This window comes from Mauremys reevesii, linkage group 1 (genome assembly GCF_016161935.1).
Source record: "Mauremys reevesii isolate NIE-2019 linkage group 1, ASM1616193v1, whole genome shotgun sequence".
NCBI classification, from domain to species: Eukaryota; Metazoa; Chordata; order Testudines; family Geoemydidae; genus Mauremys; species Mauremys reevesii.
This window is the reverse complement of record NC_052623.1, coordinates 332,220,202-332,233,621: the sequence shown is the minus strand read 5'-3', so window position 1 is coordinate 332,233,621 and position 13,420 is coordinate 332,220,202. Positions and strand designations below refer to the sequence as shown.

Here is a 13,420-nt window from a genome sequence, read left to right as displayed (position 1 = left end):
CACTATTCCATTCTGGAGGCTGTATCAAATTCATCAGATCATGTCCCCTTAAAAAGTTAAGTACTTCTACTTCAAGTGTCCAGGGAAAGGACTCCTTAGTTATTTCGCATTGACTGTTACCCAGATTGTTGTGTGTGGTTATTGTCCGTAGTGATATGTGATACATGCTTTGGAAGCTGGCTGCCTTACTCATGTGCTTAAAATCTTTGCTGGATCGGGGCCTCAGACTGCAGATGAGGGAGCTGCTGGTATGGCTGGCAATTCTCAGCACCACGGCGAAGGCATGCAGGGATAGGAGTGCGGATGGGAGCATGGGAGGAGCACAAGCCCCACCTTTTCTAAAGTGTTGTGTGGACTGCAAATGAACTCATCATTATCTCCCTCCCCACCACAGGACTAGCTACGGGGTGGTGTTGGTGGCCTGTGACATACAGCAGGTCAGATCAGATCAGATGATCCTGGCCTTAAATACTATGACTATACAGGCCCAGCCTCGGTTGGCATAAGCCCTCTCCCGTAGGCTATAGAGCCACCGTTCATGTCATGCACCTCCTCCCCCAGCAGCAGGGCTCTGTCTCCACAAGCGCTAGGAGCTGGGCACTGGTACTATATGTAACCCCTCTGCCAGGCTGAAACAATAGCAGCAAGGGCCAGGTTCAATACCTAGGGGTCCCTTCCCCACAACGTAATGCAGACCAGCTCGAGCCCCCACCCAGTGACCTGGGAAAATCTTACACACACCCCTGGGCGCCTCAAGGAGGCAATACTTCCCCTCTCACAAGCACAGACTCTTGGTGTAGCAGAAAAGGTTTAATTACATAAGATAAACAACAACAAGCATGAAATTTGGAAAATACCTCAACTGGAGTTCATAGGTCAAACCGTGAGCAAAGACCCACCCCAGCAACTTGGGCCGTGTCCTTCTCTCTGGGCCCTTGAGTCCAGCAACCCCCCCTAAATCACCCACAGTCCCAAAAGTCCCACAATTCAAAGTCTCTGTCCCGGGTCAGGCAGCCCAGAGTTCAAGAGTCTCTTTGCAGAGGTCCCCCTCCCCAGCCTAGGTAGAAAGGGGCACCTTACGTGGTTTGGGGCCAACTGCCCTGCCTCTTCGTGGGGTTCTGCTTCCACTAGTCGTCCCCGCAAACAGCTCAGCTCCGCTTACTCTGTGGGCTGCTCCACTCTGCCAGCTGCTCTGGTCCACCAGCTGTCTTGTGATCCGCTCCAGCCGTCCTCACGAGTTGCTCAGCTCCACTCACCCAGTGGCTGCACAAACTGCTCCACTCTGCTCTGCCAGTATTGCTTCAGGCTCCCCCACTCATCAGCACAGTGCTCTCAGCTCAGCAAGTCCAGCTCTTCAGTGATTTTAGCTCATAGTAGGGGAGCCCCAGTACCAGTGAATTCAGCTCAGTAACCTGCATCTAGATTCTTAAGGGAATCAAAAGTTAACTCTGACATTCCACAGTGGAGAGAAGCATAGGTGGAACTGGTGCTTCTGACTCACACAAAGAGCCTGCACCACCAAGTACAGATACCTGTCCCCAGTCTCTCTCTTTTCAATGGGTTTTGGAACCCATGTGCCCCATCGAGCAAGCGCTATCCAGCTGACAATGAAACCCCCCATCACAAGACAATTTTGTAGTTCCCCATTTACCCAATCAGGGTGACAACATTTCATTCCTCCTGCCCCAATAACAACGAAATTGGGGCTCCCACAGCTGTGAAAATAACCATCACATGCTGTTTTGCGGTATGCTTAGTGGGGTGGGAGTGCCCATGCAAATAACCAAAATACCAATGCAACACTTTCCGCACTCCCCATAATTTACCACCAGATGTCAGGGTGGGGCTCATCCTGACTCTGCTTACATATATTACATATATCACTGCTCCTTCCTGTGGCTGTGGCTTCCGTGGCAGATCGTGGGTGCTGCTGACACCAGTGTATGTGCTAACAGGCCCGGGGTGATACACCCACCGCTTGCTGACCTCGAGTTCCCTGACGGTGCCAGTATGTGGGCAGCACCGGTTAGATTCTCAACGCCTTGAACATTGGCCTTGGCGGGAGCTCCACAGCTGGGGACATAGACTGGGGGCTGTTTTTTAAGATGAGCGACAAGGAGCCAACCGAGCCGTTCCCGCCTTTGGCGGCCATGGGGGCAGTGTTCAGCCCATTGTGTGTCTGCAGCATGTGCGACTCTCTAACCAGGGCCGCCCAGAGGGGGGGGCAAGAGGGGCAATTTGCCCTGAGCCCCACAGGGGGCCCCCAGAGCGGGGTCCTTCACTCCTTCCGGGGGGCCCGGAAAACTCTTGCGGGGCCAGGCGCAGGAGCTTCTTCTGCTCCCGGTCTTCGCCGGCGGGGGGTCCAAACGCTCCGGGGTGGAAGGACCCCCTGCCGGCGAATTACCGCCAAAGACGGAGCGGGACCCGCCGCCGAAGTTCAGCCCGGTCTTCGGCGGTAATTCGGCGGCGGGGGGCCCTTCCGTTCTGGACCCGCCGCCGAAGTGCCCCGCAGACCCGCGGCGGGGCCCCCCTCCGCCAAATTACCGCCGAAGACCGGGCTGCGCTTCGGCCGCGGGTCCCGCTTCGGCGGTAATTCGGCGGTGGGAGGTCCCCGCCGCGGGTCTTCGGGGACTTTGGCGGCGGGTCCCGGAATGGAAGGGCCCCCCGCCGCCGAAGACCCCGGGCCCCCGGAATCCTCTGGGCGGCCCTGTCTCTAACGAGCAGGTCAGGAGCCCCTACACCGCCCACCGAGGGCTGGTGAGTGCAGGCGAGGGGCGAACAAGGACACAGTGGGGACGTGTCCAAGCGGCGGAGGGAATTGCTTGCTGGAGGCAGGCCCTGGCGTAGCTGCCACCCCCTGGCTGTGCGGACGGGGAGACAGCGGGTGCAGCAGGCAGGCAGCTCTCTCCATCTAGGTCTAGGTTTCCGGAATGAGAATAACCCCATTTCCCAGCTAATTCCTTAACACTAATAACCCGACGCCCTCAGCCTCCCCCTGCGCTGCCCGCGGGGTGTCCCGGGCGGGCTCCTGGCAGTGCGGGCGGGAGAGCAGGGGCAGGGAGCTCCCCACGGTGAGCAGCTTGTCCTTGAGGCCCCCTCCATCCCCAGTGCCCTGGAGTGGGAGGGCGCCAGTGGAGGCAGCAGGGGCCGGGGCAGGGCTTGCGGAGGGGGAGGGCAGGCGGCTCCTCGCTCCGGCTGGAGCCGGGTGTCTCTGTTTCCCCATGAATACAGAGTCCGCCGGCTGCTGGCCCTATAAATGCTGCGGCTGGGCCGCCTGCCCTGCCCAGTGCGGGGGCTTAGGAGCCAGCGCAGGTACGGCCCGCAGCGGCTGCCCTCCGCCCAGGGACACCGGCCTCAGTGAGCTGGGAGCCCGAGCTCCAGCTGCAAGACTGGGGGATCCTGGCCCGGGGCTCTGCGGTTCCTGCGGCCGGTGATTTCAGGACCCGGACAGCGCTGGGCTGGGCAGGAGCTCTACGGGCGGCGGGGCTTGTGGGGAGCGGGGTGACTCGCTGGCTGGGCTCACTGTGCGCTCCTGGGGGCGGCCTGGGAGCTCGGTGCTGGGCTCCCGGGTCATAGGCTGGGTTCGCAGGGAGGGCTCCCTAGCGATGCAGGGGGCTCGTCACTGGGTGCAGGCCGAGCTCTTTGCAGTGCGCGGCCGCTTGGTGGGCGCAGGCTGGGCTCGGGCGGGCGCTGGGCGCGTTGGGCGCAGGCTGGGCTCGGGCGGGCGCTGGGCGCGTTGGGCGCAGGCTGGGCTCGCTGGGCGCTGGGCTCGCTGGGCGCGTTGGGCGCAGGCTGGGCTCGGGCGGGCGCTGGCCGCGTTGGGCGCAGGCTGGGCTCGCTGGGCGCGGGGCGCGTTGGGCGCAGGCTGGGCTCGGGAGGGCGCTCTGGGGCCGGGCTGGGTGGGTGACGGGCTCCGCGAAGCCCGGCAGGTGGGTGGGTCCCCGGGGTGGCTGCGGGCGGCGCTGATGGTGCCCCGCTCTCTCTCCCCCGCGCAGGCAGGGCCATGGCAGCAGGCGGCCGGCAGGCCGGGCCCAGGCCGGACCTCGGCCGCTATGTGGTGTCCCGGCCCATATACAGCGAGACGGGCTTCCAGGAGGAGAACGAGAAGAGAGCGCGTCTGCCGCCGACCCTGCGCGAGCGAGTCCAGGGAGCCTGCAGGTGAGAGCAGCGCCGCCGGCCGGGGGAGCCGGGGAGCGGGGAGGGGACACAGCCCGGGCAGCGAGTCCCGCCGAGACTTGGGGAGCCCGGGGCCGCGAGCGCGGGGTCACCGGCCTGGGGGCCCGGGCGGTGTCTGGGCAGCGCTAAGGGCCGCGGGGGTGCGCGGAGCCCAGGGACGGTCTGGGCGCGGAGGAGCAGAGGGAAAGGAGGCGAAAGACTCGGCTGCTCCCCCCGGGTAGCCCCAGCGCCTTGCGCGGGTCGCGTCCCCCGGGCTGGGGGCAGAGATCCAGGGCCGCTGGGACGGGAGTGAGCGGCGGCGGGACTGACATCGCTAGCGGCCTCCCGGAGAAGCTCTGAGCTCCCGGCGTGTGGGAAGCGCCAGCCCGGGCACAACAGACTCCAGCCTGTCCCTGCTGCGCACTTCGCTCGGCATTCGCCAGTCGCCGGGCAGGGAGATCCGCTCTGACCAGAACAACAGGGAGAGTTTCCACAGGTGCTTGGCTCTCTCCCCGTCGCTGCTATAGTGATTCCTTCTTCTCCTTCCCTTGTTTTTGTGCCCAGTTGAAATCCTGATTTTATTTGACATAAACCACGCAAGTAACATTTAGGTGGTTTCCGTCTTGTTAAACCGCCAGATTCCGCTCTGTGTAAATCCAGAGAGACTCTGTCGAAGTCAGCGGAGGCGCTCAGATACCCCGGGGATGGGTGCAGAGTCTAAATTGAACGGAGTCGAATTTGACCCAACACTTTCCTTATTAGAAGATACATTTAGCACGTGCCGCGTCTAGCCTCTGGAGTTCCTTTGAGTGTATAGAGTTGCTCAACCATTATTCTTTGTTCCTGGAAGTAATCTTGGCGGTATATATAAAATGTTGCAATTACAATTTGCTTGCATTTTATAGTCCGAGGCAGACTGAATCCTTTTTCTTTCGAGACTAATTGTTTATACACACAAACAATCATATCACGTAAAAGCAGCAAAGAGTCCTGTGGCACCTTATAGATTAGCAGACGTATTGGAGCATGAGCTTTCCTGGGTGAATACCCACTTCGTCGGATGCATGTCCCGACGAAGTGGGTATTCACCCACGAAAGCTCATGCTCCAATACGTTTGTTAATCTATAAGGTGCCACAGGACTCTTTGCTGCTTTTACAGATCCAGTCTAACACGGCTACCTCTCCGATACTTGAAATCATATCATGGGATCGGAATATGTTGCAATTACAATTTGATTTCATTTTATAGTCTGAGGCAGATTGAATCCTTTTTCTTGCGAGACTAGTTGTTCTACACACAAACAATCATATCAGGGATCAGAATAAACTGGACCCAACTGAAGAAGCAACTTTCGATCCTATAGAAAAACTTTTTATCAAAACCAACATTACTGCCAAAAACACATATTGCTCTGCCTGTAACTAACTATGTAATAAGAAAATAGCCTAAAATAATGTAAATATTGATAATCCTCCATTCTTTTAACATTCAGGGGACTATAGGGACACCTTTACTCGTGGTGAGTAGTATTTTACTTCTCAGATAATATTTTGATACCAATGGGACTACACACAGAAGGTGCTAGCCAGTGTGAATAAGAGTCACAGACTCCGACCCTCTGAGAATAATCCAATATTTTGTTTGGAAAAGTGACCAATTCAAAATTATTTTCAAATTAGATCATTTTTTATTTTTAGAAACATGAACAAAAAACTAAATGCTGTGGTAACTCACCCATTAATACAAAATCTCTGTTGAGAAAGGCCACTCTGGTTACTATGTGTCACCAAATACCAATGATTGGTTTTGCAAATGAAATGTTTAAAATGCTATGATGGGTGAAACTTGCTGGTGACTGTCACCATTTTCAGTAATAAATACCAAGCATTATGGACCAAACCTGGGGTAACTCTTAACTTAAGAGCAGAATTTGGCACTATAAAATCAGGAAATAGTAAACAACAGTCAGACAATGTCTACAAAATATTACCAATGTTCTTTTGGCTAAATTTCACCTACTGAGATCTCTTGGTAGGATTTTTTTCCACTTTCCAATTATGATTTCACAGGGATAGGTTGACAATTTAATTATCTGGAGGTTGTTGGGGTTTTTTTTGGCAGCTGTTCAAGAAAAAAGGCCTTTCAGATAATCAAGTCCTTTCTCCCTATCCTGGAATGGCTACCTAAGTACAGAGTAAAGGAATGGCTAGTTAGTGATATCATCTCCGGTGTCAGTACGGGGCTTGTAGCTACTTTACAAGGTAAGGACCAGGCAGATTTTATCTGTTATTAAGGAGAAACTGGATGTAACTATATTGATATTCCCATAACTATGTCTTACACTTTCTAATCAGTGCTTCAGTGTTAACCATGATTAAAATCCATGAGGACTAATGCTATTTTATATTGTATATGAATTAATATTTCACAATAAATTATTTATTTCCTTAATTTAGCCTCCTTTTTCTATTTATGCAATAGTGGCTAGCAGATTGCAATTTCCTTGAAGTTGTTATTCAAATATATTTGCCCAGTATCTTTTAAAATTTTTTTAACTCTACGGACATAAGGTGAAAATTTAAAAATTGAATAGTGTTACTCAGTTATTTGTGATTGGTCAGATAAGTCACTTAGTATTATTTCTGTTCCCCAATTGACTGAGCACCCCAAACATTTGTCTATCCAATTGTAAACTCATGAATACAACTTTCTGTTAACATTAGTGCCAGTAAAGTTTGATTGCTCAAATGTTTGTAGTAAACAAAAACAAAAGCGACATGAACCTGGCCAAATTTTAAAAATTGGAATGGATATTCACAGAACATAGTTTGCAATGTTCAGCTAGCTTTGTTTAATACCTTTATTAATGATAGAGAAAGTACATAAACAGAGAGGTGGTGACCTATACATACAGATGACTAAGCATTAGTTAGCTTAATCATGACTAGACAGTTGTGAAGAACTCCAGGAGGTAAGTAAGAATCCCATTCTCATCCCTGGACCTTCTGATACTGGCCACTTTCAAAGACAGGACTAGAAGGGCTACTGGTCTGTTCCAGTATAGTAATTCTTTTGGGCAAGATTGTCCCTTTATCTAGATCTGCAAGCAAATCTTCCCCATCCTGTGCAGACGATAAAGTCAGCTGCCTCCACAGCTCTGTTGCCCCCTTCTGCCACTCAGTGGGTCGAGTATCTGTGTTTACAGCTGCACCTAATGGCCCCAAACAAGATTAGGGTCTGATGGTGGCAGACATTATATAAAGATAGTCAGAAGCACTCCCTGCCCCCAAAAGCTTGCCATTTAAATACGATATCAGGCTGGACAAAGGTTGGAAGAAAGGAAGTAGAATCAGCTAGAACTGAGACACAGATAAATGAGATGACTTGCCTAAGGTCACACAGGAAGCATATGGCAGAGCTGGGAAAATCTTCTGATAACCAGGCCAAGCCGTGGCAGTGCTTTAACCACAAGAACATTCTCTCTCTCTCTCTCTCTCACACACACACACACACACACACACACACACACACACACACACACACACACACACACACACACACACACACACACACTTCTTAAAGTTAGAATCCAGCAATACAATTTATTTTAAAATATACTGTTTAAATACATTTTTTGACTCACATGCTTCCTTCTGGCACAAATGTGCACAGAGATAAATTAATACAAAAATTCTATGGCTTGTTTAGAACTACATACCCTGCATATGTTTAGAACTACATACCCTGGCCCAAGATGGTTGGGTTCATAGTAGCCAGGAGGTGGAACAAAAAAACTGATCCAAAAAAATTAAGCAGATGCCAGGGAGCCTCAAGTGCCTTGGTCCCCAAACCGGATAGATCCCATGACTCTTCATGTGTGCTGCTCTTCAGCCTTCCCACCGGTTTATTATTTATCCTGAAGTCCTGGTAGCCCTTTGTGATACCTCTGAGAGGGGAGCCACAGACTCCATAGTGGCAGTTAGTGCTGCCTGAAACAGCATTAAATTTCTGCACAATTTACTGGAGATGCTCCACAGTTCTAGGGGTGGGAAGGGATATGACACTTCTCCAGATCCCCTTATCTCTCCTGACAGTTTATCAATGTAGCTGATAGGCCAAACAGATATGCTGAGGAAGGCAACATGGCTATACAGGGGAAAACATCTTGCAAAGCTGCTTTTCTGCTCTGCAGGGCCCCATCATAGCCTTTGTTACTAATTGGTTATTTTATTGGTAAAGAGCAAAATTTTCAAATTTGGGTGCCATATTTAGATACCTAAGTAAAAATGGCCTGATTTTCAGAGGTGATGAATAAATGGGCATCCATGTTTGAAAATTCCAGGCATAATTGAGACTTTTTTGGCACAAACTTACCCATGGAAAGGTAGATCAGTTGCTTTCACAGCAAAGTTCCCCTGCCTGAACCTTGCAGAGCCCTTAACATTTGTGCCTGTGTTTTGTGAAAACACAAATGGCTGGTGTAACCCTTAATATTTACACCTGTAACTCCCTGGTTGGCACTCTCAAATATGCTGAGGCACAAACACTCAGATTTGTGCCCACAAGTGAATTACAGATGCAAAATGTATTTTCAAATTGTGCCTGGCTGAAAGGAAGCTGCCTTCCTGAAAATTTGGCCCATTACTTGACCAGAGATTAGTCTGTTGTGAGATTTGTAACTAAAATTATGATTATATATGATTACAGGTTTGGCATTTGCTTTACTGGTTGCAGTTCCTCTTGGATATGGTCTCTACTCTGCATTTTTTCCCCTCCTGACATATTTCTTCTTGGGAACATCAAGGCACCTCTCAGTTGGTAATTGCATACGTTTAATTTCAGTTTCAGTCAATTATCATTTTTTCACAATGTTTATGTTTGGCATGAGTATTAACATTCAGTGTGAGGCAGTCATTTTGTTAACAATATTCACTGTATTGACCTTTAATGATGGCAGGTTTGTGCGGCTTAAAACATATTTTGGCTCAGTACAGAGGGCTATGCATAATGCTTAACTTTACTTGTTCCCATGCACAGCTTTACTGCTTATATTTGTGCTGAAGTTCATCAGTCCTGTGTTCTGCTGGACATCATGCAGAATGAAAACCATGGAGGCACAGAGAAGTTCATTCTAGCTTATTTAATAAACAGGCATTTTGTCATCATAAAAACATTTTAACTAGTTTGCTAATGTAGAATTTCTTATTTTATCTTGCAAACACTTTGATTTTGTGATGTATGTAAAGTCATGCTTTATACTGTTCATCTTTACAGGACCTTTCCCTGTGGTCAGTTTGATGGTGGGATCTGTTGTGCTGAGCATGGCACCTGATGACAAGTTCCACATAATGAGCAGTAATGCTACAGGGCTTAACAAAACACTGATAGACACTGTATCCAGAGATGCACAGAGAGTAGTGATTGCCAGTACCCTCACATTTCTGGTTGGAATTATACAGGTAATAGAACTGCCTCAAAGATTCAGTTGCTTTTACTTTATTAAATAATTGGCAAAAAATGCAGCTTGAAATAGCTTATTAGGGCTCCCTTCCCATGGTAAAACACACAGGAGGGGGGAAAGTCACCCTGAAATTTACACAGCTTTCAAATGACAGAGAACTCAATACATTTCCCCCTTCATGGCAGGAGTGCTGGAACAATTTTTATAGTGAGGGTTCTGAGAGCCATTGAACCAAATTGTAAACCCTGTATATGATGGAAACCACGTCAAGCCATGGTGTGTGGCAGTACCCCTAGAACTCCTAGTTCCAGCACTTCATGGGAAAAGGTTTGTGACAGCACGGCTGGGAGTGGAGGAGACAGAAGCATAGCGCTGAGAGACTGCCAAAAGCCTGAGACAGCTGTAGGGAAACCAAGTTCCAACAGCATAGATCTTGGATCATCAGGAAGGCAGGTCTACCCCTCTACACAGCTCTGCAGTTCTTCCTTTGTCTCCCTGGAAAGTATGCTGGTTGGTGTGAGGGAAGATGGTCCAATGAGTCCTGGTCAATACAAAAAGAACAAGGCATGTCTAACATAGAAAATGCAGAAGTAGACACCAGATAAGGTAAAAGTGGGTGAGAATTTGCGCTACACAGGGCACAGATGGACATCGTGGATAGAGAAGAAATGCACAACAATTGTCATGCAAAGGAAAGAGTCCAAGGCACCATATCAATCCTGCTGTCCCATGACAGGTAGCGATATACCAAAGTTGTTCTTTTGTCCACTTTTCTATTGAAGAACTTGGGAGCAGATTCTGCAGCTGCTCTGTACACAGTACTCCCAATGAAATCAGCAGCACTCACAGTGGCTACACTATGAGGCCCTTCAAGTTTTGCTTAATAAAGTAGTTTCAGACTTTTCAGATTCACACAGGGCCAAGTTACGTGTGATACCACTACTCACACTGAGTAGTACTTTACTCCACAGATAGTCCCACTGAAGTAAATCAGGTTATTTATGGTATAAGGTGCTAGTCAGTGTGAGTAAGGATATCACAATCTGGCCCAATCTGTTGCCATTTGACCTGTTCTCAGCCAGCATACTGTATGGGACTGAATCCTGAGCATTTTGTAACATCGTTGTTGCACCTTTTAACTGTTTAGCAAACTGTTATTCCCTGGTGATTTTTCCAGCTTGTGTTTGGAGTCCTTCAGATCGGTTTCATTGTGAGGTACCTTGCAGATCCCCTGGTTGGAGGATTCACAACTGCAGCTGCTTTTCACGGTTTTGTTTCACAACTGAAAATAGTCTTAAATGTTTCAACCAAAAATTATAATGGGATCCTTTCCATAATATATGTAAGTATGCCCTGCTGATTTGCTTTTGTTTTATGCCACAATTTCTCCATAGCGGTCTCTCTTCCATCTTCTGCCTTTATTTCCTGAAGAGGTGATATACATAATAGATTGAGGGAATACAGGGTTTTTTTCAAGGACTTGATCCTGCTCCCGTTAAGGTCAATAGATCAATAGGTGTTTGGGTTTAATTAACATGAATGGACCCCAATTCTGCATTTGAGGAAGGCTCCTTTTCCTTTCCTCGGTGTCATAAACAGATAGTTAAGGGTTAAGGTTTCTTCTACCTGTAAAGGGTTAACAAGCTCAGTAACCTGACGAACACCTGACCAGAGGACCAATCAAGGGACAAGATAATTTCAAATCTATGGGAGGGAAGTCTTTGTCTGTGTTCTTTGTTGGGTCTTTGTTCTCTCTTTGGATCTAGGGGTAGGTCTACACTTACCTGCCGGGTCGACGCGTAGCGTTCGACTTCTCGGAGTTTGAACTATCGCGTCTAATCTAGACGCGATAGTTCGAACTCCGAACACGCTCCCGTCGACTCTGGAACTCCACCACCGCGAATGGCGGTGGCGGAGTTGACGGAGGAGCCGCGGACTTCGATCCCGCGGCGTCTGGACAGGTAAGAGGTTCGAACTAAGGTAGTTCGACGCTATTCGCGTAGCTGAAGTCGCGTACCTTAGTTCGACCCCCCACCCTAGTGTAGACCAGGCCTAAGAGAGGCCAGATGCATTTCCAGGCTATCCAAGTTTCCTGAAGTATTTTCTTCCATTCAGTATAGTGAGTATTAGAAAGGCGGATTAGTTTTATAATTAATTTCTACATTTGCAATTGTGAATTTGCTGGAGAAATATCTTTATTTCTGTTTGCTGTTACTTTGATTATTCTGAGAAAGGAGGGGGGGAAAGCCTCTCCAGGTTTATAAGCTAGACCCTGTATATTTTTCATCCTGGTGTTACAGAGCTAGTGTACTTTCTTTCTTTCTTTTAATAAAATCCTTTGCTTTTTAGAAACTGATTGATTTCTTCCCTTGTTTGGATTTTCAGGGGAAGGGGAGGGGGGAAAAGTGAATCCCTCTTTGTTTTGATTGAAGGAGTTTGAATCAAGGTATCTCTCCCAACGACTAGGGGAGGGGGAGGAAGGTGGGGGAATGGTTTAATTCCCTTTGTGTTGTGATTCAAGGAGTTTGGATCTGTGTTCCCAGGGAAAGTTTTGGGGGAACAGGGAGTGTACTAGACACTGGAATCTCTAGTTGGTGGCAGCTTTACCAGATCTAAACTAGGATTTTAGTTTAGAGGAGTCCATGCAGGTCCCCATCTTGTGGACGCTAAAGTTCAAAGTGGGGAATAAACCTATGAGGTCAGTTTAATTCACTCATATCACCCAGTTATGGAGGATGCAGCAGAAAAATTAAAATAATTGATTAGGGACTTAAACGTTTAGCTGTACAGAAATGCTAGAGAAATTATAAATTAAATCTTCCTATCAGATCTGTTGGGTAGATCTTGGAGAAAATGATCAAATGAAGAATTATCTTGACTGCATTGTAGTAATATTGATTTCCTGGATTGTCCCATATTATAGAACCTACAGCTTTTCCCACTGAAGCTAATGAGTATTTTAATTAACTTCAGCAGCAGTAGGGCTGAGCTCAAAGGGCTTTAGACTGCCTATATGCTAACAAGTCTCCAAAGGGGGACAGGCTTTGGCCAAAAAGAATCAGACTTTATTTAAAATACTACTCTCCTGACACTGGTAGAAATGAAGGCCAGTTCAGGCAGAAGTGTATTCAGTTCTTTGCAATGTTTATGGAATGTCCAGTCTATTAATGTATGGACTGGAATAAATTGGCATATGGATTAGGAGTAATAGTGAAATTGAGAAAAAGAGAAAATCCGGCAGAATATTTGGAAAATCTTCCTGACAATGAGATGTGTTAAGCTGTGGAATAATCTTCCTAGGAACTAATGGAAGCTCTAGCATCTTGGGACACTGAAAATAAGATTGGACAAAGCACTAAGTAATGCGCTATAGCAGGGGTGGCCAAACTGTGGCTCGTGAACTGCATGCGTCTCCTTTACAGTTAAAGTGTGGCTCGCAGATCCCCCCCCCATCCCTCCATTCTGCATCTACCAGACTGGGGAGAGGGAAGCTTGGGGCTTCTGCCCTGTGGTGGGGTGGTGGGGCTAGGTGCTTCTGCCAAAGGCAACTGGTGCCTGCTTGGGGGGGCACAATTTAAAGGTTCATCCCCCCCAACGGCTTGAGTCATGCCCCCCAGGCATGCCCTCCCCAGCCCTCAGCAGCCCCTCCCTGCAACTCCCAGCTGTTAGCTCTGTGGGGAGAGGCAGCAGCAAAAGCAATGGCTCTCCCTGCAGCTCCCAGCTGGTTGTCACTGCCTCTTCCCATGGCTGCAGTTCCCAGACTGCTGGCTCCAGTAGCGGCTGTGCAGGGAGGGGGCCTGGC

At 49.0% G+C, this 13,420-nt stretch overlaps 1 protein-coding gene across 1 annotated transcript in view; it reads left to right on the top strand.

Moving 5' to 3' along the window:
• Positions 1-3,992: 3,992 nt before the first annotated feature.
• Positions 3,993-13,420, top strand: part of LOC120396106 (pendrin-like) — a 37,034-nt gene continuing 27,606 nt past the window's right edge. The window contains exons 1-5 of the mRNA XM_039521032.1: positions 3,993-4,158; positions 6,279-6,418; positions 8,865-8,975; positions 9,432-9,616; positions 10,796-10,960. Of these exons, the coding sequence (XP_039376966.1) occupies positions 4,004-4,158; positions 6,279-6,418; positions 8,865-8,975; positions 9,432-9,616; positions 10,796-10,960 (756 nt within the window). The 5' untranslated portion in view covers positions 3,993-4,003. The remainder of the gene's footprint in view (positions 4,159-6,278; positions 6,419-8,864; positions 8,976-9,431; positions 9,617-10,795; positions 10,961-13,420) is intronic.